This window comes from Seriola dumerili, unplaced genomic scaffold (assembly GCF_002260705.1).
Source record: "Seriola dumerili isolate Sdu_G_001 unplaced genomic scaffold, Sdu_1.0 BDQW01000242.1, whole genome shotgun sequence".
Classification (NCBI taxonomy): domain Eukaryota; kingdom Metazoa; phylum Chordata; class Actinopteri; order Carangiformes; family Carangidae; genus Seriola; species Seriola dumerili.
The window spans coordinates 3,532,422-3,560,273 of NW_019174497.1; the positions used below are offsets into that span (position 1 = coordinate 3,532,422).

The 27,852-nt window shown below is 40.3% G+C and overlaps 1 protein-coding gene across 1 annotated transcript; it reads right to left on the bottom strand.

Moving 5' to 3' along the window:
- tubgcp6 (tubulin gamma complex associated protein 6) lies at positions 1-27,852 on the bottom strand. The gene is made up of 25 exons (XM_022756376.1): positions 27,585-27,852; positions 26,448-27,259; positions 26,094-26,257; positions 25,079-25,292; positions 23,883-24,041; positions 22,720-22,841; positions 22,464-22,527; positions 22,253-22,362; positions 22,016-22,107; positions 19,861-20,000; positions 15,727-15,876; positions 15,023-15,104; positions 14,376-14,464; positions 13,929-14,044; positions 12,768-12,906; positions 12,566-12,664; positions 10,330-12,457; positions 9,750-9,911; positions 7,466-7,634; positions 6,180-6,321; positions 4,713-4,907; positions 3,923-4,055; positions 3,005-3,218; positions 1,423-1,616; positions 1-524 (listed from the first exon to the last, which is right to left on the bottom strand). The coding sequence occupies exons 2-25, from the start codon at positions 27,237-27,239 to the stop codon at positions 433-435; spliced, it is 5,961 nt and encodes a 1,986-aa protein (XP_022612097.1). The 5' UTR covers positions 27,240-27,259; positions 27,585-27,852; the 3' UTR covers positions 1-432.

Sequence of the window (27,852 nt, forward strand, 5' to 3'; positions counted from 1 at the left end):
ATTTACATATCATTGACATTTCATTTATATGCACTTAAAATCTACACAGCTGGAGACGCACCTGAGCACGAGAGGCATTTCAGTAGGCATTAACTTCATCTCAATTACAACCTTTGGCAGCATACAAACTTCAGAAGCAGTCTAATTTATTCAAGCACACAGGCATGTAGTTCAAATCCCGCACATTGATGTGGATTGATTGCCAAATTCATGCCCTAATATACAGTGCAGTTGGGTTTTTAAATGTATTTTGCACATTGAAATGAACTTAATTTATTACGTATGTTTGATTATCTGTATTTTGTCTTACAAGGGATTCTTAAAATGTGAACACTCATAGTACACAATGGTGTATATTTAACAAAGAGCACTTCTTATGTGAAATTGTGACATTAAGCTTGTGTACAACTTACACATACAGCAACAATCAGCTCAGGAGTCTTTGTAGTAGTTGTTGAAGTTAATGCGGAGGAGGAAATCCTCGAGATGAGGCTGGTAGCCCCGGTTTACCAGCTTGGTCACCACTGAGAGAAGGAAAGACACATTTGTTAGATCTGGGTTTTCCCCAAGAAACACATTGCTGCAGCAAATTAAATGACATTGATTTATCCACAACTAGTGCAACACTAATCATCTACTAATGTATAAATAATCACAACAAGGAGGAAGGGCTTTAACACATCCAGACAAGTTGATACAACACTTGGTGTTGTTTAATTCAGTTCAAAATACTACAGCCTTTCCTATTCCAAAAATAAAACTACACACTATCTTAGTGTTTCTGCCATATGTGACGGATTTGCACAAAGTCTTTGGAAGCTACTTTAAGCCATAGGTTTTTTTTTCTTCAAAAATGCAACCCTTTTCGTTCAGCATATTTGACATTATTTTTTAAATAATTACTTTTAATCTAGAAGCCGATGCTTTACATCCTCGGCTCACCTGAACCACAAATTTCCCTGTCGCACATTACAGAAAAAAAGATCATACTCACATTGTATGTGTGAAGAAAACCATTAAAAAGTAGCAGACAATTTAATTAATCTCCTGCATTTACAGTGGATATGTTAAAAAAAAAAAAAAAAAAACTCTTATAAATCTTGGCAAACCTTAATTAGGCACCTTCAGGCCTGAAATAAGAAGAAAATCTACACATTACACTTTGTTAACTTAATTTGCTTAATTAAACCAATATATACACCAATGATAATATACTGCTTTCATGTCAAGTGGTTTTAATATCAAAGGATATCTGTGTATAATTGTTAACCAGAGCAACACCTGAATTGAGAAATGAGAATATGTTTGAGAATGATCTCAACAAGAAGGTTTCAGAGCTGCTTCACTCTGATGATCCTTCTCCAGGGTTTAATTGTGGGGGAATGTAAAAAAACAGACTAAAACATTAATCGGTGTCCTTACCTTTGAAGAGGAAGTGAGAATAATACTTAAAGGTGTTGTATGATTGCTGCATTGCAATGAAGCTGGGGTGCACTGCCTCCCCCTGCTGGCTGTCCCAGGGCTGTGCGATCAGCTGGGCCCGAAACTTGAGGATCAGGCTGAAGATGCTGTGGATGATGTTCATGACCGGAGCCGCTTTCTCCGTCAGCAAACCTCTGGGGAGACGAGCGAGAAGGGAGAGTGCAAAGTTTAGAAACATGACAAGGAACTTTGAAATGACTTTTCAGACGGCCTGAAATTACACAGAGAAAAGTGTGATAGTGACAACCTCTCCTAATGAGATTAAATCATTCATCGGGTTCAAGAGTTAGCCGAAGATCCAGCTGGAATTTAAATTAACTTGTTACAAGGAGGATGAATCAATTTTATATGAAATTATGGGTGCAGAGTGCACTACTTCAACTTGCTGCACATGTACAGAGCCTGGAGAAATGATTTCACTCCCTTGCCCTTTTCTGCAGTTTGTGGTGTTGCAGCCTAAAATCCTGCTGGTTTCAATTAAGAGTTTTCCTGTCTGTGTAAAAGCGAACAACACCCTGGAGAACACCTTCGGCAACAAATAGTTTTGACTCCGTCTGTATGTGAAGGGTCTGGGATCCCAGAAAGTTGTACCCAGTAGGGCTACAATTATTGATTACTATGTTGATTTATTGAATTTTATTATTAAATTTATTGATTTCTCTGCGGTTCATTTGAATATCTTTAGGCTTGTTGATTATATATAATATACTTGATGACAACAACACCATTTTCTGACTTTTAGACCAAACAATTAATTAATTAATTTTTTGCTGTTAAAAATGATGAATTATTAGCTGCTGGTTAATCTTCTGTTTATTGATTAATAGATAAATCAACTTCTAAATTAGGCTCAACACAAATCTCAGAGCAGCTGGACATGAACCTGAATGAGCCCAAAGGAGATGTGACAATTCAGAAAGAAAATGTTTAAATGGAACCATATTTTTTCTCCAAGGTGCAGAGGTTTCAGTTCAGCCAAGATGAGAAAAAGTTGATCACACACCATAAATTTGTGCCCGTGTGCAACATTTAGCATGTGTCACAACATTCATTCAACAGATCTTCATATACTCTGTTTTGATCTTGACCATTTTATGGTATTTTGCAGTAACACATCAAACATCTTATGTCGTTTTATCATTTCTTTCTATGGTGTGGTGTGACTTCTTGAAGGGAACTGCCTTCTAGCTGAAGCACGTGCATTTTAAATCAAGGACTGATGATGAGTTTTGGTGTAGAGAGCATATACTTATGTAGTGTCTACACACAGACTGTGCTCTCATATGTGGTGCACAGGCTAAAAGCTGGTAACTCTAAATACATGGAGCTGTAATCATTCAAAATGCTGAACAATTCAAAATGTATTGGATTCAAGGTGAGATGAGGACATTTGGTCTTGTTCCAAATTATCTTCTCCTTGAATGCAATAAATCATGCATCAACTATTCTGTGCACAGAAATGACAGTAAGCATTATATTGCAATAAGACTGTCACATAGACATATGCAGTCCCAGCCCTCACCTGAAGATGGCTCTGTTGAGGTAGTCTGCATGTGTGCGGTGGATGGCGTCCAGGTCGCTGGCAGTGGCCAGTTTGGCTGTGAACTCGCTCCAGGACACTTGCAGGATCTGGTTTGCGATGTAGCCCTGTATCACCTTGACAAAATGCTGCATCTCATGTCTGTATAGCTGCAGCTGACGAAACTGCACCGAGCGACCTGCGCCCTTCACCAGCGCTGAGAAAAACAAAGATGGGAAGAATTGACTCACAAAGTATGGAAAAGAAGATTGAAGATTTTCAGCTTTTTTATGTCGTAAATAATACAATATCTCTGGGCTACTTTTCACCATTTTCCTAAAACTGAAAAAAAAAGACAATTTGTGTTGTTGTGCTCTGGAAACTTAAGAGGCATTTGTCATTTTATACTTTTAGTAAAAAATCAATACACATGAATTAGTAATGAAAGTAACTGATAGTTGAAGTTTATGATACAGACAGACCTTGGTTAATTGCTTTCTCATGCAGTTTTGTCTTTGAGTGCGGTCATGTTAGCGCTGCTCATGGTTTTGTCAGTTGTGTATTAAGTAATCATCCACCATTTGCCCCATGTGATCAGTAATGTTAATGTTATAATCACTGAAGTTTACATCCCTCTAATAACTTAATACTTTGTTTTTCCCCATCAGGAAATCCATTTACGTAGTCTCTGCACAGGCTTTTGCTGATCAATAATACGTAACCCAGTGAAGCACATAGGTCTACAACAATCCCGCTGGTATAAGATGTGTGTTGTATAAATAAAACATAAAGGAATTGCAACATTCCCCTCTATGAATATTTCATGAACATAAAGCACAAGAGGAAGAATCTGAACTCTTCCTTCTAAGAGATGAGGTGGAGTCCGAGCTGAGGCCGAATCAGCTGCTCTCATCTTCTCACCTGTTCTCTTGAGGTGGAACCAAACATCGCGGAGGCTCCACACCATGTGTTTGAGCTGCAGCAGGAACGAGAACAGACGGTTGTACTTGTTCATGCAGCTGTCCGTGATGATGATGTTCAACGGCCATTCCACCTGGGAGATGACACGAAAGAAAAGAGACACCAAGGCAAAAAAAAAAAAGAAAAAAAAAAAGAGTGTGAAGGTGTGAGTGCAATTGGGTGTGAAAGAAAGCAAAGGGAAGTGAAACAGGAGTTGGGAAGAACAGGTAAAGAGAGAGTGACAGATGAGGCGATGGGAGGTGTGAATGCAGAGATGGTGATAAAGGAGGTGAGAGGATTGTGAGGGGAAGACAGAGTGGTAAGAGATGGAGAGAGGAATGTAGAAAAGATGTTTGGGGAGAGAAAGAGCAAAGCAAAATATACACAAAGCAGTAGATGAAGAAAGAGAGAAAAAGAGGAAAGGATTCAAGAAAGGCAGAAGATGGAGATTCAGTAGGGAAAGCGAACAGTCGTGAGAGAGATGGGAGGTGACAAACACAGTCGGGAACAAGAGCAGAGGACAGTATGTGCAACATTAGTCACTGTGCATGTCATCGGAAAAAGACCCAACTCCAATCAATCTACGAGGTTCAACCATTTAAGTGCGGGATAAGCTAATTTTCCATACCCGGAGCAGTTTGTCAAAACATGACAGGTTGTCACATTCAAGCTGCCACTCATGCTGAGACAAGCACACCCGTGCAAGTGTACACACTTTTGTTACTCCCTCCAATAAAACACACTGCCTCACCTTGTAGCGCAGCTCCAGACAGTTGAGAGAGTCTGGGGCGTGTGGGTGAAAGGTCTCAGGGAGATAGCGAAGGGCGAATGTGAAGTTGCCAGCCAAGGGTGTGTCCCCATGTAAGCTGTACTGCAGGGCCTTACTGAGGATGGAGTTTAGGACCAACGGTGTCAGCAGCTCACCGGGAGTCTGCCCACTGCCCATCTGGGTGGAAGAGACATCAGCCAAGTAAATACATAAAAGGTCAAACAAGTATAACTACCCATACCCCTACACCTGTCTTTCAAATGTGCTATCAAGGCCTAAAATTTGGCAGTGTTTTCATTCCAAACAAACACTACAGGTAGCTGATTGCGATGATTAGTTCCCCTTCCAGCTGACGGTTGTGCTAATCAGTGAGATCAGCTGGTGTAGTCTTTGGCTGGAACAAAAACCTTCTGTTTCATGTGCCTCACGAGACAGATGTACATGAATGTTTCTGCAGAATGGCACCAAGGTGGGAGCAAAAGATGTGCTTGTTATTTCACACCAGGAAGCTTGGGCTTGACATAAGTAGAAATCTGGCAGTGATGCATCACATGCTAGAGAACAGGCACAAGGAGAAATCAAATATAAAATGCTAACAAGCTTAAGCATCAATAATGCTTAAACCTTCTGTACTGGAGTTTTTGATCATTTGAGGCAGCACAAAAAGCTGTAAACACACAAGCAGTTGCTTATTTAGACATCCAGCAGATACAGAGCAACAATAACATTCATTTGGAGTTTGCATCCCTTGATAATAGTATGTCTAATATTCTGTCTCTGTCCCTCCTTTTTGCTCTGTTTTGGTTTCAACCAACTCTCAAGATCTGGGGGTAATATCTAGCTGTACAACTGCTTAACGCTACACTATGCTCACCAGCCAGTTGCTATCTGTGTCAGTCTGCTGTTTGATGCTCGACACGTAGTGTACAGTGGGTTTGTAGAGCTTTGTTGCTGCAAACAGCTGAAAACTATGCTGCAAAAAGCAGTGACAGAACCAGAACATAAGGCTGCAGGTGGCAAAATGAAAACGACACAATGCTTCATAGAGCTAAGGAGAAATACAGAGTTCACATGGGCTCTATGAATTACATTTTGCAGGCGTTTTCCAGAGAATGACACAAAGGAGTCGTGCAACTACCTGTGGAGAACTGCCCTGCAACTGTTGCACATACGTACATGTCTAAATCATATGTATTCAAGATTTGGTGTGTCTCTATGCTATATGGGGACCGTCCTGAGCTTGTAGACAATGCTAAATACATGCAGTGCTGATCAATCAAAAGACAGAAAAAGTTTAAAGTTTAAAATATGTTGACAAGGCCATTTGACCTTGTTCCAAGATGTCCTTTCTTGTTCTCGCCTAGAAGGCAATAAACTGTAGAAAAATACCATATGTTACCCTATGCTGAACATGCACCAGTGACATCGGCATTTCTGAGAGAGCCTCACCTTTTCAAAGAGCAGATCACTGAGGGACTGTGCGAACTCGCCATCCTCCATCAGCAGGAAGTGGCGCAGTGCCTCAAAGTGTCTTTCCACTCCCAGCTCCACAAAGAAATAGTCCACCACTGCCTTGTTCACCAAAGATACACTGGTGATGGAAGGTGGAGGAGAGCATGACCAAGATAAGGAGAGAAAAGTTTTGATACAAGAATCAGGAGTGGAAATGATGCTGACTTGCAAATTTGATACAGGTTGTGGGAATGATAGACATCAGCTCTGAAGAAAGCTGAGGAAATATAACGTTGTGTTTTTTCACTTTAAGGATGACTTCCTCCGTTCCATTACTTTAAATTATTCCTGAGTAATTTACATTTCTATAAAAGTGGGATTTAGGGAATGTTCTCTTTCACTGAAAAGTCAGCAGGGGGGAGATAAAAATGGAGTTGAAAACTCCACTGTGTCATCTAAGCATGGGATAAAAATGTGTTAATAAAAATTTAGAGTTATGAATACCAACGCTAAATATACTGCACCCTCTCCGTGTGCAGAAAGGGATGAGAAAGCCATTTCTTTACACACAAAGGCAAAACTGCAAAGTGTGCAGAAACATTGTAGTTGAAGACTGACAAGCTTGTCTGGAGTTCTGATGGAATTTCAAACAGAAAAAAGATCCTACAATGATGGAACGTAATAGGAAATTTAATTATTCCTGCAGTGCAGAATATACACTTAGCTACAGTTTAAGTGGCCTGAAGTAGCAGAAAAATAACAAGAGATCAGTGAAAAACCTCACACCTGCATTTCTGTTAAACACACGATTTGGCTTTAAGGGTAAAATAAGTACATGTCTTTCTCAGACACTTCAAACTCATACTTGTAAACAAAAGCCCCATTTACACAGCCTGTACAAGGCAGGAATGTTGCACCTTTATTCTGCCTCTCTGTTCTGTATAAAAGGTACGAAGATAGATGGGGGTGGGGGGGTCATTGTCGTTCTGCTGTTAAGCCGGCAGTGAAGGTAGTCATAGAGCCAGATCAACATCTGTGTAAAAGGGAGAGCCGGCATGGAGGGACAGACGCCAATGCTGTTGTGTTACACGTCACGCCTCTGATTCTGGAACGATGGCAAGCCATCTCAAAATCACACACTGGGGCAGAAATACGCCAGCTTTGTTTGGTTCAGTGTAAACAAGCAAAACCGGCATAATGAGGGATGTTGTAAACAGCAACAGTGGGATCTCTTTTTTAAAAGGGGCTAATAACGTACAAATAGCTTTCTTTCAGAGACTCACTGTGTGATGAGCGGGGTAGTGACAGAGTGTTTTATCAGAACTGGCAGGGAAACCATCTCGCTGAGTTGGACTGCAGTGGTGTCTGTAGCTCTGCGAAGTGTGGGGTCCATAGGAAGACCCCAGGGGCCCCGAGTTACTTGCTTCAGCAGCTGACACTCGGGGGACGAAGCTGTGGGGGAGGGAGATGAGGTGTGTTACTGAATAAATATCACCCTCAGAACGGCAGAAAACTCTGCTGGTTTAAATGCTGCAAAGAAGAAATAATAAGTACAGTCAGATGAAAAAGAAGAAGCTTAAACAAATATTATTCAAATAATGTTTGCTAGAATGGATGATGATGCAAAATAAATGTCTGAAACGTTTATTTAATGATTTAACAATACAGAGCTGAAAGAATTAATCAGTAAATATTTTTGTAAAAATGCCAAAAATTCTCATTTCCATTTTCTCAAATGTTGATAATTGATGGTTTTCTTAGTCTTCTATGGTATTAAACTGACCATTTTCAGGTTTTTGACAGTGGTCAGACTTTTCGAAATGTGATCGACATTTCTTTTTACTTTTTACTTTTTTAGCCATTTTCTAAAATTTTATGAACTAAATAAAGAAAAAAATCATTTGATAATGAAAATAACTGTTAGTTACAAACATAAAACTAAGGTCTTAAAATGTCCTTAGAGCTGAATTGACACCTCGCTGACAACAAAAACACAACATAAAAGCTTCACAATGGAGAGTATTTACAGCAAACAGTTATTTTGTCCAACGTCCCTCTATATTTATAGTAACACTCTGTAAATAATTAGGGTTCTTGACTTTGATCAGTGGTGTGGAAGATGTATTCAACAGAGTAGATTCTGATTGATTTCATGGAGACCCTAGAAGCCAGCATGAATAATAGCAGCGTGACTGAACCACAAATGCAGAGTGAAAAAGACAGGATATTACTTCAACGAGCCATGATGCATCCCAGCCAAACATAAACCAGACTTAATACCTTTATGAAATATCACTGCTTTTTATTCAAGCCCTGTGTATGCTGATGGAGTAAATATTTAACAGCCTCAAGAAATGCCTCACTCCTGAACATGTAAAAATGCTCTTTTAAATTCATATGAAGCCAGCTCCACCACTGTAAGGTGTGTAATTTTCATTTCTCTGCAAAATGACCTGATGTTTTGCCGTATTTCAAAAGACGTAATTTCTCATTAAGTTATTTCAGCCTGACAACATAAATATTTTCACATTCTTGAATAAGACCAGGGTCCATTTTATTTTTCTTATCTGGCATAAGCTACAGTCATTTTCATTACTACAAGAATGGGTTAGGCTTCGTTTTTAGTGCTCCGCGTCATGTAATTTCTGTCCACAAGAAAAGGCAACAGTTTTAGCAGAATGATTATTTTCAATTTATTGATTGTTTGGTCATTTGTAAAATAATGACAGAAGGAGCAAAAGCATCAATAAGAGATAAAATTATTTCATTTCATTCAATTTATCAGTCAAATAATTTTCTTTGAAACTGAAATAAAGCTTTAAATCAAGTTTAGTTTTCAGTTACCGAGATGACTTTAATATGGGTAACCAACAGTCAATAACCTTATACAAAACATGCAATTACAGTTTTAGTTTGGGATACTGTTGACCATAATTAGACAAAAAATAGTTTGTTCTCTCATTGTTCTTAACTGATTGAATTCTTGTTTTCTGTTGTTCTACATGATATACATCCATGTCCTCTCCAACAGAATTAAATCGTGGAGTTCCACAAGGTTCTGTTTTAGATCCGCTTCTGCTCTCTATTGCATTTTGGTAGTTATTTGTAGCTATGTTTTCTCTTTTCAGTTTTGTGCTAATAATAGTATGCACAATACACAGTAGGTGCTTGTAGATGCGTGTGAATGAATTATCTTTTTGCTCTCTGTAGAATAGTCTGGCTGACATCCAGCAAAAAATGGCTGTCTATAAACTTTCTCCATATGAACAAGGACAACTGGGACATTGTTTCAGTTTGGCCAATGTCTAACTAAGACACACCACAGTCATTTCTGACTTCTGATTCTGTTTTTGTCAATAAAGAATTCAAGTTTGCAATAAAAAAAAAAAAACTAGATCTATAATATGTTATTTCTTATCCATTCCTAACATACCAGTTAGACACCATCATGTCCAGAATCATGGCTTTAATGTACCAGTAACACAAAAGTGCTTATGTGATGAACATCACATTGTCTGTATAAGCCACAAGGAACTATTAACCTTGAGCCATATGATTTCAACTCACCCATTAAGCTGTAGTAGTCTTCATAGTGTTCCACCTGGTACTGAGCAGACAAAGCCAAGAGGTATTCCTGCTCAGACTTTTCTCCAGGGGACAAACCATAGCTAGCTGCCCAGGACCCCAAGCCCTCAGCCAGCTGCTCACCAGGGCTCTCTGACTTGGAACCTAAAGAGAGCACAGTTTTCAGTGACATTAGGTACTATTCTTAACACCAAAAGGTCAGTGCAAAAAGCTTCCATCTTTATATTCAGTGGTGCATCTATATATTGATTACATGCAAATATCTAGAGCTGAAATGATTAGCTGATTAATCAGTTAATTGATGGACAGAAAATGAATTGACAACTATTTTGGTAATTTGTTTAAGCTTCTGTAACGTGGGGATTTTACCTCACTATGACCTGAAAATCTCTAGGTTTTGAATTGGAAACTATAAATGGTATTTTTGTTTATCATCTGACATTTTCTAGATCAAAGAATTTATTAAATAATCAATTAATAATCATCAGATTAGTTGAAAATAAATTATAGTTGCAACCCTTCAGAATTGAATTGTTGTGTATCACTTAGTACTATTCAATACCTTTATTATCTTCATTTTCCTCCGTTTTCTCTTTGCTCTTCACCACACATCCAACTCCAAGTGAAGAATCTGAAGAGTGGCCATACACACTGCCTGGGAGTGCAGAGGGTTGCGGCTGTGTCCCCAACACCACACAACCTACACCCAGAGTCGAATCAGAGGAGTGGCCGTAGGCGCTGCCTGGTAGTGGCGATGGAAGTGGTCCAGTTTGGGACACAACACATCCGATGCCTAAACTTGAGTCTGAAGAATGACCATGGGCACTGCCAGGTAGAGGAGAACGTTTGGGTTCATCTCCTGAAACTACACATCCAACACGTAACATTGATTCTGAGGAGTGACCATGGTCACTGCCCGGTAGAGGAGAACGTTTGGGTTCATCTCCTGAAACTACACATCCAACACGTAACATTGAGTCTGAGGAGTGACCATGGTCACTGCCAGGTAGAGGAGAACGTTTGGGTTCATCTCCTGAAACTACGCATCCAACACCTAACGTGGAGTCTGAGGAGTGACCATGGGAACTTCCAGGTAGAGGAGAACGTTTGGGTTCATCTCCTGAAACTACGCATCCAACACCTAACGTGGAGTCTGAGGAGTGACCATGGGAACTTCCAGGTAAAGAGGACAAGGTTGGTTCAGCTCCTAATACCACACAGCCTGCTTGAAGCTGGCAATCCGAGGTGTGCCCGTGCTTACTCCAACGAGGTCTTGCTTCAGATATGTTGGACACAAACTCGCCCACTTTTATATTAGCATCAGAGGAGTGACCATGGATGCTAGGAGTAGGGAGTGGTACAACAACTTCTGAAACATTTTCGCCAACCTTGATACGAGCATCTGAACTGTGACCATGAACATTAGGGGAGGGCAGAGGGGCAATTTCATTTGGAACGAGCTCCCCAACTTTGATGTGGGCATTTGAGGCATGACCATGAACGTTCGGAGGAGGAAGAGGAGCGACAAATTCTGAAACATTTTTCCCAACTTTAATGTGAGTGTCAGAAGAGTGACCGTGAACACTAGAGGAAGGTAGGGGAGCATCAACTTCTGAAACATGTTCTCCAATCTTGATGTGGGAATCTGAGGCGTGACAACGGATGTCAGGAGACGGAAGAGACGCAGTCGCCTCTGATACAAACTGTCCAACCTTTATGTGAGCATCAGAGGAGTGACCATGGATGCTGGGTGATGGCTGAGGGTCAGCAACATCTGAAACCAGCTCTCCAACCTTTAGGTGTGTACTGGAGACATGAGCATGAATGTCTGGCAAAGAAATATTTTCATATGCGTTATCTTGAGCATCTGAGCTATGGTGCTGAGTGTTTGCCTCAAGCAATTTAACCCCACCACAGTCAGAGACACGTGCCACTAGTTTGTGGTCACCATTTGGAAAGCCTCGTCCTGGTGTGGTGGAGGGGGCAGTAGCAACCACATCATCCTCTTTTGTAGATGCATGCTCATCTTCTTTTACCTCTACTTTACTTTCCGAAATCCCCATTTCAGTCTCCTGTTCTGCCATAGGTGCTACTACTTCTTGCTTGTTGTCTGTGGTTTGCTCACTCCCATCTACTGGCTGTGCTGATGCTTGAGAGGTATGTCCATAAACACTGGCTTTAGATGCATTTTGGAGCTCCTCTGGGGTATACTGGCCAAGAGGAAAGCTGGATTTGGAGGCTTGACCGAAGGGGTTAGCTTTGGGGACATTCTCTTGGACTTGAGACATGTTCTCTCCTATGGGGATGTGAGAGAAAGAGGGATGGTTTTGGATCAAGTCAGGCTGGACTGCGGGTCCCCAGCGAGGCCGGGGCTGAACTGAGGCTTGTGCAGTGATACCTTCAAGTGGACTAAAGGGGGCACTGAAGTCATAGTCAACTAGTTTTGCTGTAGGGCACACCTCAGGTAAATCAGACCCAATCTCCTGTAGGGCCACATCCACTTGCTGACTGTCAGGATTTGGTGACTTGGGGAAAAAATCATTGATATCAATGTCTTCAGAGATGAGGGCAGGGTCTGCTGTAAGGGGGGTGAGGGTGGATGAAGTTGGGTCAAGTGGCGGTGATGATACGGCATCAGATTCTTGGGTGTCAGTTGGCTGCTGCTCAGACGGCTCCAGAATGGGAGATTCCTGTTCAGAGAAGGCATTCATTTGAGGGTGTGTATTGGATGCACTTAACAAGAGCATAAAAAAGTGGAAAAATTTAGTTAATGTTCAAGAACCAGTGTGTTGTCATACCAGTGTTGGTTGTGCTACAGTCTGTTGTGTTGGGGGAACAGGTCGCAACACTTCCACAGGAGGTCTCCCCTGGCCTAAGGGATATTTCTCGAGCATTGCCTGGAAAGAAGTCAGAAGAGCTTTGGTTGCAGAATCTCTTCAGTCATATTAACCTTTTCCTCTGCATGTGCTCTTCTATGATAATTCATACACAGTAACAAACCTGAATGTTCTGCCTGTCATGGATGAAGAACTGAGCACGGGCTTCATCAAGTCTCATTCGCTGCACCCTCCACATGGCCCTTCTCTCTCTGCGGGCTGCTTCCTCTGACAGACGGCTATATTGGGCAATCAGCTCCTTCCTACAATTTGAATGTAGAAACACACAAGAGCAACTTATTCAGAGCAACTTGCAGTAAATGCATGTCAAGGAAAGTGTCATGCACATGATGGGGGACATTGCTTTTGAGGAGCAAATGTGCAGCTTTTAATTTATGGGATTGCCCCCCCCCCCAGACCACTCAGCCATCAGGTAGCTCTGCTCTTGTTAGCTTCATATTAGTACTCAACTGAGATAAGAACAGCAAAATATTAATATGCATTCATAAATATTATGATTATTCTCCTAAAAACAGCTTGGCTGATGTTATTTAAGTCTTATAAAAAACTGAATAAATCATATTCATAGCTTTATATTTATATTTAAATCTACGTGGAATTATATTTAAAGTGCAAATCATCCTTATGAAGAATTGTGATGAGCATATTGGCCTGCCATATGTCTGTGCGTGAATATGTGCTTTCACGGTCTGTGACAGCTTTGAATTCAATTTTGAGCAATTTCCTTAACCTCTTGTCAGCCACTTTAATGAGCTGTAATCGATTAATCAGCAAAGGTCTATAAAAAAATGAACGATAAAAGCTTTATTTTTACACTTGGCATGGAACATTTTCCAAGCACATCCTAAATAAATGAGGTATTTCAATTTTGAATCTTTACAAGGGTTAATACTGCACAAGTTGAGAGGTAACTGGCTGAATGAAAAGCTGCAGATGACAGGTGCTAACAACAGCTTTGGTAAACTCTGATCTCCAACACGCCGGCAACCTAAATGGCAGCTTACAGCCATCATTTGGAAATCCACGCACGCCATGTTCGCATTACAGGCTCTGTTAACATTTGCTCATGCCGCGGCATCACACAGTTATCCCAACTGTATGGCAATTCAGCACAAGTCCAGCATCTGAAAGATACTGCAAAGATGGAGTTGACGTCCCATCATGTTTGTTAATATATTTTAGAGCAAATGAAATCTTAACATAGATTATTCAATCATCAATAAAAGATTAACACGTCTAGTAGGGGCTGTAAAAGCAGTCAGACCTGGCTCTCTGCTCCAGCTGCTCCTCCAGGGCTTGTAGTCTTTTCTCTCTATCCCTCAGCTCTCTGGCAAAGCTGAAGTCATCTTCCTCCTGCCTTTTCTTGGCTGCACTTCGCCACTGGTGCCAAACACAAACACAAACACAAACACAAACACAAACACAAACACAAACACAAACACAAACACACACATCATTGCTTTCAGCTTCTAAAACAAGGCCACAAATGATGTAGCTGAAATATATATATATATATATATATATATACACACAAATTGTCCTTCACATCATTTTCTTATCCTCAAAATTCTTCATCAGGCATTTGGCGTCTAATTGTTTTCAAAATATAATAATACCTTTCCAGTCACATGGATACCATCTTACTTTCTCATGCATTTCTCTTGTAAACAGATGCATGCACAAGAACAGTTTTAAAAACACACTTTACTACCTCTTGCTCCTGCTCCAGGTGCTGTTTCAGCTCCTCAAATCGCTCCCTCTTCTTGGCCTCTTCAGCCAGACGCTGTGACACCTGGCGCCCTACAGGAGGCAAGGGAGATAACAGTGGGCTGCTTACCCTCCCACACAGAAAAGTACGAAACATCTCCGTCTCTCTCTCTCTCTCTCTCTCATGCACGCACACACACAAAACAACCTCACCATCTGCCTCACACAAACACAAAAATATGCCAAGACACACTCAGAGCATCAGGCCAGACATTTCCCCACCAAACCATCTCCCCTCCCAAACTTTGCCACACATCTTGTGAAGTAATAAATGATGCGAGGAGTTTGCTAAACTGTGCGAGAAATAATTAGATTTCTCAGCCCGTCGTACTGGAAGCTGTTCAAAACATTCCTCACTATGAATTGCTGCTGCTCTACTGAGAGGAAGGAGCGCAGCTGAAGAAAGCTCTCATGGTCAAGAGTCAACAAGTAAATGTGGGTTATAGGTAAATAAGGTATACTCATCAGAGAGGTTGTGTGCATGTATGTCAAGCACTACATAAAATTATACCCACAGTGTGTGTGTGTGTGTGTGTGTGTGTGTGTGTGTGTGTGTGTGTGTGTGTGTGTGTGTGTAAATGTAATACTAACCGCGGATGCTCTCCAGGGTTTTGGCTGCTGACTCTCTGACCTGATTGATCAGCTCCTGGCGTGCCTGCTCTGTACGCAGGGCCTAACAATAGACAGACAAGAAATCATCATTAACAAAGATCTATCCACCTGCCCTGTAGCTCACCTCTGCTTCCCACCCTCTGCCACTCAGCACAGCCAGCAGCACAAGCCACACAGGCCATACAAACCAGGGTATTACACTAAATCATGCAGCGTACAAGCCCTAGACTTCAGATGCATCATTTTAATGACTTGCTGCTGAAATTCTCAGTACTTGAGGGGTAATGTCACAATCATGGATCATCTTATGTAAAAAAAAAAAAAAGAAAAAAAAAGAAAAAAAAGAAAAAAGAAACTCCTCTCTCTTTATCTTAAGGGACAATACCTGTGTAATGACTTGTCTTACTGCAGGTTTGCCTTCCCTCCCTGAAGTTCAGGCTGCCCTTGATTTTAAAAATCAGCTAGCACAGACTTTATTAATGTAAGATACCATGTTGACTGCAATGTCTACTACCATTCACTGCATATGAAACACATTTTTATATCTTTATGTAAACTTGATGAAGACTTTTGTCAGACAAAACTGAGGAGGAGAAATATCAACAGACTTCAGAGGAAAAAAATGGAAAAATACATTAAAGAAATGTCAGATTAGATGGAACAATATGTGTGCGTCTCAGTACCTGCTCCTCCCTGCTGATGGCACTGTGTTTAGCAATCCTCTCCATGCGTCCGCGGTATACCGCACAGTCCCTCTCAATCTCCTCCACCTCCTGGAGGGAGAAGGTGACAGCTATGCGAGGCACCGGCAGCTCCGACCAGCAGATATAGTGCTGTGGACACAAAGGGAACAGAAAGTCAGTGCCATAAAGGAGGCTCACTGATTTACAGTGGCAAGAAAAAGCATGTGAACCCTTTGGAAGTACCTGGCTTTCTGCATGAATTGGTTGTAAAATGTGATCTGACTTTCATCTAAGTGAAGTACAGACAAACACAATGTGCTTAAGCAAATATCACACAAAGAATTATAATCTTTTCTGTTTTTATTGAACAAACCCATTAAATATTCACAGTGCTGGTGGAGAAAGTGAGCAGCAATTACCTCAAACAAGAGCTTCTGATGGCTTAATATCAGACCTGCAAAACAGGATAAATTTTGGACCATTCTTCCTATACAGCTGCTTCATGTCAGCCATATTCTCAGGATGACTGGCGTGAGCGGCTCCCTTCAGGTCATTCCACAGCATCTCTATTCTTTGTTTTAAGTCATTCTGTAGTAGATCTACTTTGATATTCCTGCAGCATCACTCAACCTACTGAGCTTCAGCAGGTGGACATCCACCCTGAATTATTCTGTAAGGTCCCTTGATCATTTTCCCCTTGATGATGCAGAGCTGTCCAGACCCGGAGGCAGCAAAGCCCCAAATCATGATGCTTCCTTCACCCTACTTCACCTTTGGGGTGATATTTTAATGTTAGTATGCAGAGCCCTTTTTACACCATACAAAATGCTGAATGTTCTTTCCAAAGAATTCAACCTTAGTTTCATCAGTCCACAAAATTTCAAGTGTCAAGCTGCTCTTTAGCAAACTTTTTTTTATTTGGAGAGCAGTGGCTTCTTTCTTGGTGTCCCGCCATGGACACTGAGCTTCCTGTTTGGTAGACTCATGAACAGAGATGTTCATCAGAGCCAATTATTTCTTTAAGCCTTTAGCTGTTACTCTGGGGTCATTTTAACTTCATGAGTATTCAGCACCGTCTCTTTGGATTCATCTTAGCATCTTAGCCCACCTCTAGGGAGAAGCCACAGCATCAAATTGTCTCCATTTATAGACAATGTATCAAACTGTGGACTGATGAATCTCTAAACTCTTTGGGATGACTTTGTCACCTTTTCCAGCTTTATGCAAATCAACCGTTCTTGATTGTCTTGAAGTCTTCTGAGACCTTTTGTGTGAGGCATGGCTCACTGTGCTTCTTGTGAACAGCAAGCGTTTTTTTTTTTGCTCAGAGCAGCTCTTACACACACCTCCAATCGTGTTTCATTGATTGGACTCGATTTTTGACTCCAGTTAGCTGAGGGGCTCATGTTTAAACGATCTATTCAGTATGGACAAGAACAATACAATGATTTGTATGTAATTAATTAAAACCGATTGCTCATTATTGTAACTTAGGTGAAGCTCTGACCATATTTAAAGACATATTAATACCTAAATGCAGGTAATTTCACTGGGTTCACTTACTTTTTCTTGCCACTGTAAGTGGCAGTTAATCCTGATGCCTGTCTCATTTGGTGGATGTTTGATAACACCAACCACAAAGTTCCTGTCATAACAAAATATGTGCTGCCAGCTGTCTGAAAGCGTAACATGTGTCTACAGATGCACCCAATAACAAACTAACAATGAATCTAGGATGAGATGGCAGAGAGACTTGGGAATAAATATGAATGAGACGCTACGGAGTGACCCGTGAAGAGACAAGGTTACATCTGCTTTGAATTCAAGGTTTAGATTCACTCAGTTACATTCTCTCCATCAGCTTTACATCGAGATGGCACATTCATACATTCTACTTGGTCTTGCTTCAAAATACACCGTTAAATCTAAAAACAATCTAATATGTAATATCACATCACATTTGCATGGCATTAATATGCAGTTAAATTTACAGGATCTTATTAATCATTACCAAATAATGTGTAAGACTAAAATGGAAATCTGAAGACCCTGGAGCCCAGACTGCAGAAATGAATAATTACATACCACTAGAGGAAATTATGTACTGGTTTTTACAAGAGTAAAACCTTTTAGAAAAACCTTGAATATATGGAAACCTTGTTTTGATTGTATGAGAAACATTCATCTTAACCACACTCACTGTGCCTCTGTGAGTCTAATCTTATCATGTAATTATGTTTTATCACAATATAAAACATGTTACAATGCTACAATATAAAACATATATTCCCATTGAATTAATACTTGTATTATTGTAATTAAAACTATTTAAAATGTTTACTTTGATCTTTACTTTCTCTTGTTTTTTTTTGGCTCCATTTGTTAGATTAGATGCTCTGTATTTCTTTATGTGGTGTTGTTTTACACGTAAATGTTCAATTTTGCTAAAAGCTATATAAAACATCACCAGCCACATCCCACCATGTCATCAAGTCACATTTTTCAATCCATAATTTCACATGTATTCATACCAGCCATTCTGCAGTCTCTCTGAGAACAGCAGGACCCAGCAATAAAGGAAATTAGCATACAGAGAAACAGAGTCGTAGTTAAGAGAAAGCCAATTAGTCAGAAGCATGGGCCCTGCGGTTTAGGTCAGATAGGTCAAGTCATAAAAAACATCATGCGCTGGTGAATCAGCAGGTGAGTCACGGTGAAGTGAAAAAATTAAATACAATTAGATTACATAAAAACTTAGATGCTTCACTGAAGCTTTACATTTGCTTAGTTTACTGCCATTGTGCACAGTGAGGGGTCCTTTCATATACATGTATAACTCTGATGCCTAGGGTTGTATACAGGTGCTGGAAATCACAGGCCGACTCTGACACACTGACAATATTTAGTGCACAATGACATCATCATACAGGCAATTGTGATATTTGCTACATATTGATAGAATATCATCTAGATCTGAAACAAATCGCTGGTTAAACGACTAGTAAATCAAAAGAACATTCATAACAAACTATAATCAATTAGTCATTTAAGTAATTTTGATTACTTCATTTTTGAGAAAAAATGCCAAAAAATGTGATGGACACTGTGCTGCTTTTCCTTGTCTAACATGATACCAAACTGAAAATCTTTCTACATTTCTCATTATTTTCTGATGTTTTATAGACCAAATAATTTTAATTAAAAAAAAAAAAGTAATGCTTAAGTTGCAGCGCTGTTATCAGCTCATACATGTACTGCTGTAACCAGTGATTCATTTTATCAGCCATTCATCTGGAATTTTGTTTTTTTGATCAATCTTTTATTCAATTTGTCCATAAAAATGCTGACCATAGATTTTTAAAGTCCAAGATGGAAAAGTTGTTTCACTGGCGAAAGTCAGTTTCATTTGACCATCAGTCCACAACACAAAAATATTCAGTATACATGAGGCAAACAGAGAAAAGCAGCTAATCTTCACATTTTCAAAAGTGGAACTAACGAATGGCATTTTTACATGACAAATTACTTCCAACGGTTATTTGATTATTGAAATAGCTAGATCGCCTGATTGATTAATCATTTCACCCCTAGATACATCATGATAGCTCCGTCGCAAAGGAGGAAAATATACACAAAATATCAATATTAGTATTTTACAAAGCAGGAGTCAAACTGGAATAAGTCCTGCATGGACAGAAAGCAGAACGGTTCAGAGTTCAAATGGCTGCAATAAATGATGGGAACACCTCTGCCTCAATACCACAAGAGATTGTATCACAATACCGATGATAATATATTGATAATGTTTTGCAGGAGGCCGTCCACCTATGTGGCAGTATTGATTATTTGTCCTACCCCTTGCGGGTAGAATGGATTTCCAAATAGGTAGAATCATTGTTGTGGCAGGTGGATAATTTGTGGCAAACGTGTGGATTTTGTCGATATCAGAGCCAATCTGTGCATCTCCGAGCCAATACAGTAATGGTTGATGACAGTAAAAATAAAAACTGATCAAATATGGAAGGGAAATCTTAAGGATTATCACTTTATATGCTTATTTGTTACAAAAAACAGTCAATACGATAATTTAGGCCATATTTACCTAAACAACATATATAAATGTGCACAACAAACCTGTGGGCAGCAGATCTTGAGGAGGTTGATGGTCTTTCCACAGACATACACATCATTGGCGATGTGTCTCAGGAAGATGGGAACACAATCCTCCACATCCTTTGAGATCAGAGTGTAGCCTTGAACCCAGAAGTGTTTGTCTGTAGAAATACAAGGAGGCCTATTACACACTGCTCTAAAAATAAGACCAAGTCATTTTACTGGCCCATTATGCCTTTGTTAACAGAACAACTCTCTCACAACAGAAGTACAAAAACTAACAGCAGCGGAGTATTGCCCAGCCTGCGCTGGGCCTAAAACTTTTCCTTATTAGTATGACTTACGGGGCATGGCAAAACTTGGGCTGCTTGAATTAACACTTGGAAATTGTTAGCGCTTAGCTCAGTGATCCTAAGCAAAAAGCATAAGAGAACATGAATGCACTGAGCTTCCAGAGCTCTTTACAGGAAGCCTGCGGCTTGCCAAGAAAGCTTAGCCACTGATTGCCTCCCTGGCTGACGGACTTCAAAGAGAACAATGACATTTGTGTGTCCTCCAAAAAGCAGGCGCGAGAAGTGCAGAGGTTCACTGCAGGAGTTGATGAGGTGTAGCCGATGAGCAAATGAACCTCTTAGCCAGACAAAGCCGAGGTGATGGTCTGACCTTGATGGGGTGTTGCATGACATACAGTATTTGGAAAGGCTATAATGACTCATACAAAACCATATTTATGGAGTAATGTCAGAATGAAGCAATTACAGTGTGTGCTCGTTAGGGAAACATGGTGTCAACAAGATTATTCTTTACTTATAAACAATTCTCTAATAAAAAGGCTGCAGCTAAAAAACATTTTCACTATCAATTGATCAGCCAATGACTTTCTCAATTCATCATTTTGCCTGTAAAATTTTACAGCATAGTGAAATATTTCCAGGGTCACCAAGGTGATATTTTCAAATATTATTGTGTCTGACCAAAAGTGTAAAACTAAAAGATATTTACCATAATATGAAATAAACAAACATCAAATCCTCACATTTGAAAAGTTGCTACCAGCTAATGTTGGGCACAACCGAGGATACTAAATCTAAAACTTTACTTGTCTTATTGCTGGGGTTGAATGTTTGTGCGCTACTGTTTTATTATTGCAACTAAAGCTGCAACGATAAGTAAATAAAAAAAAAAATAATTGTTTTAATTAATTAATTGTTTAAGTAATTTTTCCAGTAAAAACAGCAAATATTTGGTGGCTCATAAATCTTGGTTTTATATTGTAGTAATGTAATCATTTTTTGGATTTTTGGACTGGTGAACAAAACAAGACAGTTACAAACAAACAAGACAGATATTATGATGGATTTTTTTTTTGTGTTTGTTTTCTGTTCTTTTTTCAACCAAATGATTTATCTGTAAGATTGAAAAAATAATCAGCAGTTTAACTGATAATAAAAAATAATGGTTAGTTGCAGTTTGACCTGAGCTGTCTTCATATCAAATAGTAAATATAAAAATCTATAAAAATGTTGTCTTGATAATGAAAAGCTATTGTAGACATGAAATAGGGCATGGCATTGAAGAGCAGCATGACCAAGGCAAAAATAACCAACACACACAGGAAGTCAGTCAGCCAGTTCCTGTAGAGTACAGATGGGTCTTTATTTATCTGCCCTGTAAGCCTCATCTCCTCCTGTCCTTACTTCACTCTTGTGCTCTCCCTAAGGAGTCAAGTTAATTCATTAATTGTACTGAAAAAAATAAATAAATATTCAGCCAGTTTAGATTTGTCAAGGACAATTACAAGAGATGAAATGTAAGAAAAAAAAAAACATTTATTTCAGAAGATGTTTTGTTTTACCCCATATGGTGTATCAACTGAAAAGGATAAAGGAACAGCATTTACTCGTGTGTCTCTGTGGCTTCCTGAGCGGAGGTGGCTCTACAGCTACCACAGCTGGGGTAGCTGAATTCTGTTTCCCACTGATTATCATCCAATAACTTCATGACATCCTTTATAGACACAAGGACAAATGCAACTAGGCAATAAAGGCTGTAATGAAATCTATCTTTTTTCTGCTAGACAATCTGTCTGCCAGGCTTTTCATTTTCAGAACCTGCTGACTGAAGCCAAAGTGTTTATGCAACAGCACGAAATGTTTTTGTGTGTGTGTTGTCTCACCTCTGAAACTAAGGTACTCCTCATTGACCTGGATCATGAATTCTCCATAAACATCGCGAAACACACCACTGTACACCCAGTCAGACACAAACCTAAGAGAAGCACAGTAAAAACAAAGACACAATCCTGACAGATCAATACGGCAAGGTCCACATATCATTGACAGAAAGTCATGTCCTTGGGTTGTATTATTTCCTTTTCAGGATACATGTCTGTATGAGGAGCACAGTGACTGACCGTGTATAAGGTTCGCAGCTGCTCTTCAGCAGTGACAGCAGGACCGGGTAGTTCTCGTTGCTGCAGTTATTCTGTGCTTCATTGTACAGGTAGGACAGCAGTTTAACACCCTGAGGAGAGCCACATGGCACTGAGCTGACATCCCATCTGATAGGCTAAACACAGCCATGATGGATGACATATTGCAGTTTGCAGATAAAAGAGCACTCACCACAGGGAAGGTAGCCTGGCCTGCACCCAAAGGCCCATCTACACAGCACAGTTCTGACAGGTACCTTAGATTAAAAGAAAGCAGAGATTTTTTGAATTGATGATATTTGCATCAAGGTCCTCTCTGTCAGGACATGACTGGGCTGTCGACTGGGTGAGGCCGAGCTTCAGAAGTATGAAATGAACAAGGCACAGACATCAGCAAAAAAAAAAAAAAAAAAAAAAGAGAGAAGAAAAAAAAAAGGAGTTGACCTCACCTGAGTTGGCGGCCTACTTTGCGAAAGAGGAAGCCGATAGTCAACAGGCTAAGGGTGGGTGGAGTGCTGAGAACACAAGCTCTGTAGTAATGCAGATACTTCCTCAGACCACCTGTAAAAGCCTTGGAGAGAAACACTACTTAAAAAATGTTATGATCTGTGTGGGTGTAAAACCTCTGAAATGCTCAGTTTACCTTGTGCATACATTGATACATGCATTTTTCCCAACATATTGTGCATTTTTTACTTAAATAAGAAGTTCACAATTTTAAAACAGATCAGATCTGATTTCAAATATGAGCGATTAAACAACTTTTTCTTCTTCGTGTAAACATTCCTGCTGTTCATACTGATCCCCTCTTAATGAATTTCCAATGTAAGTGATAAGGGGGGACAGTCCTCACTCCAAAAATGTATTCAGTGTGATTTGGTCAAATAAAGTGGAAATCTTCCAAAGTTACAGTGCTTTTAGCATAACTATCCCTCCTGTTCTGCTCAACAAGAAACACAGTTGAGAGAAACAGAAAGTTAATTGTGTATTAAAAATACTGAATCCCTGGAAGATATCCACTTTAACTCAGATTGCTGTTGTCTCATATTAACTTCAGATTACATTTTTTAATGTATTTGTAAACACAACAAGGACTGTGGATTTAGTTTCCAATCACTTACACTGTAATTGCAATAAGAGCGGATTTCTTGCTGCCAAGTATAAAGAGGAATGATTCCAGAAAGCAAAATCTGTGTATCTGTGTGCATATAGATAGATAGATACATACTTTATTTATCTCCTAGGGGAAATTCATATGGTTACCTGATTTGCCTACAGTTTAAGACAGACTTGAAAAATTTGCGAACCTCCTATCCTTTAATGTGCCTTTATGGTGTTTGATATTGAGGATCAGCTAGGGATTTACCACTGCCATTTACCCTTGTGTATTCCATCTCTTTTCTTTCAGTATCACATTTTTTAAATTATTTATACATGTGTGTGAAGGAATTGTTATGTGTATTTGTATTTGCAAACGAATAACTGATGACCCCAACACTGGTAAAAAAAAAAACCCAAAACAAAAAAAACTCTCCCATGCAGAATACATGTGGAGAAAGGAGGTGTAAAATGTGCTGTCTCAGTGGTATAAATGATGACTACACAAACATACCTGGAAGACTAGGCCCTTCTTGTCAGCACTCTGCAGAGAAAAGCGACTCAGCCTCAAGTAGTAGGTGCCGTACTGGGCCAGCTCCCCCAGGAGACGAGACACGCTCTCTGGAGAGGCTCCTGACACGCACACACCAGGCCTGACGTCAAACTGAACACTCTGGAAAGGAGATTACATATTTACAGATGGTGAGGAAAATACAATGAATAACGGTACAGTCTAATAACATCCAATAAAACAGCCCTGCAGTAAAGACTGTCTTAGTAAAGCTCATATTATTGAATTTCTGTTGAGGCTGTCAGGGAGTCACCTCCATGGTGATTTCTGAGGGCATGGCTGGTGGTGTTATTATATCAGACTGTATTACATAATCAGGTGTTTGTTATTTTGCCCTTCCCATGGTTCTTTTATTAGAATTGGATACAAAATTCATAGACAGAACTCTTCTGGGAGGACAAACACAACATAGACAATAATTTACACCACCGCAAACCACAGCCTCAAAGATTACCTCTGAGTTTAATAAACACTTCTCTGACCATCTGAACAAAGTTTTGACACAACAGACATTGAACTTCATGCATGAGTATTGTATTAGATTACGTTAGACTGTAAAGGTGATTCAAGATATTGTGTCCACAATACATGTGCCCATGTCCTGCTCCAGCCTACATGTTAATGATAAAAATCCGCCAGAGAAACAACATAAAGGGCTAAGGGAGTAAACAAGGAAATTTGGATTCAATTTATGTTGTAAAAACTAACTAGAATCTTCCACGAATATAAAAACTTAATGGGAAACAATAAAGCAGCAGAAGAGCTCCCTGGTGGTTTTGTTTTCTGGCATTAGGAATCTTTTCATTTATTTCTTCCTCATTTAATGTGTCATGTCAGGAGAATGACTTGAGTATATGCTTGACACTGTCACTTTTTTGTCCATTTTTCTTTTCATTGTTACAATGTCATGTGCTTTTATAAATCAACTGGGTTTATTTTATCAGGCATGCACAAAGTGCCCATTGATTCTCTTTGTCTGATTCCCTTTTCTCTAGTGTTTTTTGGTAATTGTGTGCTGTCACAGTGCTTTTACTACCTCATTCATTTTTATCTTTTCAGTCTGACAGAGCCCTAAAACAACAAATCAATTGCATTTTATTGCATTTCAGAGACTGATAAATAATGATAATGAAATGGACCTGGTTAAGAGGGAAGGTTGTGGACGCCACTCCGATCAGGGCGTTGAGGAGGTCAGATACCAGTTGTGTCTGAGAGTCCAGGGGCAGAGGGAGGATAGGAGAAGGTGTACTAGTGCTCACCACCCTCATCTCCCCCTCCCATAGACGATAGAGCTGGTCGAAGGCCTCCCTGCCTCTCTCTGTTAGGTAGAGAGACTCCCTTTTCACTGGTGGGCTAGTGGTAGAAACAGAGTGACATTTGGGGTTTTGTTCCAGACAGGCAGAGTCAAACTGAAAACACAACTAACTACAACTCTCTAATACAACGCTGACTATGTAGGTGGGCTTCTTATACTGAATGTGAATGTTACTTGTTAAACTGCATCTTCTGCTTTGTTTAATTTGCCTTTGTGTTGTTGCATACCATATTTACTAGTCCAGTGGTTCTCAAAGTGAGGTCCAGGGACCTCCAGGTTTCAATCACTTTCTGTAATAAAACATCTAAAAACAAAAATCTTACCAGATTGTGGACCCTGGAACAACATCTTATCAAATGGGGGTCCATGGTTTAATTTGTGTCAGCTTATCCTTTATGTGAAAAAGTTTGAGAACCACTGTTCTAGTCAATCAACAGGTTTATTACCAACTGATATTTTGATAATTGTTTCATTTCAATCATCATCATCAATCATTTAAGTAATTTATCAGAGCATCTACTGGATCCAGAATTTGGTGTTTTTCTCTATTTTAGATTGTTAAATATCTTTGGGTTTTAGACTGCTGTAAACAAACAAGCTGATGACATTACTTTCTACTCTGTTATGGGTATTTTAACATTTTACATACTTAATGTGAAATCAATTAATCCAAGAAGGACAAACAGGTTGACCAGCAATGAAAACAGTTGGTGGATGCAGCCCTTAACAAATTACAGAATTGGTTACATGAGGGTTAGATCTTCTCAGGAAAGTAATTTGACATTGTTGTGATAAAATTGCTTTAAAACTTTCTATAGCACAACTGACATGGCACTTACCAGCCAACAGACTCCCAACATCGGCGTCTTCCGGGCTCAAAATTGCGGACAGCCTCCCATATATCAACATCTGGAATGGAGCTGGGCTCTGACTGAGAGTCTGGGGTCAGGTTGGAGGCCGACTGGAAGCCCTCATCTTCAGACTGATCTAAACAGGGGGGCACCTGCATAGACACCCAATAAATAAGATGGATGATGACAGTGTATAACACTGGGGTTTAAAATTAGATGAAACAATGGCTCAAATATAAACCCACTCTCCGACTGACCAGGCCAAATGGCCAAATGACAAAAAAATCTTAAACTAAACACTGTGCATTAGCTTAGATACTATAGTAAGGCATAGTGTCCTACCCTGATAGCCAGCCCAGTTACATCAATATTACTAGGAATAGGAGGCAGGTCCAGTCTTATGTCCATGTCTGAAGTGCGAGTGTGCTGCAGCGCTCCAAACAGTGTCATCCTGGTGTCCTTCTCAAACCTTTCTTCAGCCTCCATTTTAGTTCTCAGAGCCAGCAGCCCTGTACCAGGAGGGGCATCCATCAACCTCTGAGTTCCACACAAACTCTCCAAAGTCCCCCATTCCTCCCCACACACTAGCCCCCACGCCCGGGCCTCTAGTCTTTGCAGCTCCTCACTCTGGTAGCCCCAAGGTCGTGGCCTCCGCAGCACGGGCCGCTCTCGTCTCATGTAGTCCCTGCTGAAAGAGGTAGGGGGTGGAGGTGCTGAACCAGCTAGGTGCACAAGCAGCTCAAGGACTGCGTCTACTTCCTTGAGGCAAGAGGATGCTCCCTCCGGCAGCCTCTCCAGCTGCTCCTCCAACCTCTCTGCTTCCTCTCTGCACCCTGCCACCCGCAAGTCAAAACAAATCATCAGGACCTTGTTTCTGGGCGGCGTACTAGCTGAGGTACTCGGTCCTGAGGCTGACCCCTTGGTGCCATCTTGAAATAGTTTGGACAGTAGGGCACCGTATGCACGCTTCTTGAGAGCTCTGCGGAAACCTTCTCTTGAGACTCCACCCAGGGCTCTGCGCTTCCATGACACACCAGACAGGCTGCAGTCACACAGGGCACCCAGCAACTCAGTGATGCTGCTGCTGCTGCTGCTGCAGCTGGACTTCATGGTGTTATTAGGGCTCGAGTACATGGTCCTACTGTTGCCTCAGTCTATAAGTGAAACAAAATTGTGTTGGTCAGTACAGTTGTGGGAAATACAGTGCACAGCTGCCAGTATAATAATAGAAAGCGTTTAGCTAGACTTTGATAAGTGTAAACTTTAGACATCAGAAACCAGACATGTTGACAATCCAACCAAAAACCACTACGTCAGACCTTTTACCACATTAGTTTTGGTAAGCAAACTGCACCAGAGCCAGCTAACGACAACTAGCTAAGCCCACATTTAGCTATGTTAGCTAACGTTTACAATATTAAACTACACATTTAACTAGCTCAATGCCGAGATAAAACAATGTCTTTTGATATGATTTACCCTCTCGAGATGGTGTGTTATCAGTTCATTGAGGTGACAGTTCCAGTCTTGCATCCAGCCCAGGCGACTCCTTCCCGTGCATGCTAACGGTTGTTATTAGCGAGCTACTCCTGGATCCTGTTTGGTTTATGTGCCAAGCATACAGAAACCAGTGAGTGGACACTTTAAGCAGCTCCAAGAGTGTCCTTATTATCTCGTTGTTTCTTGTCCCATCATATTAGTGCCAGCTAATATGCAGTGATGTTGTCATCACTAGCTAAAGGCTAGC

Bases quoted from the DNA above. Each gene is read 5' to 3' on its own strand.
- tubgcp6 (XM_022756376.1), bottom strand. From the start codon at position 27,239: ATGTACTCGAGCCCTAATAACACCATGAAGTCCAGCTGCAGCAGCAGC. The intron at 25,293-26,093 runs GTAAGTGCCATG...TTCTACCACTAG, and splicing joins TGTTGGGAGTCTGTTGGCTG to CCCACCAGTGAAAAGGGAGT. The intron at 22,528-22,719 runs GTGAGGTCAACT...TTTTAATCTAAG, and splicing joins AAAGTAGGCCGCCAACTCAG to GTACCTGTCAGAACTGTGCT.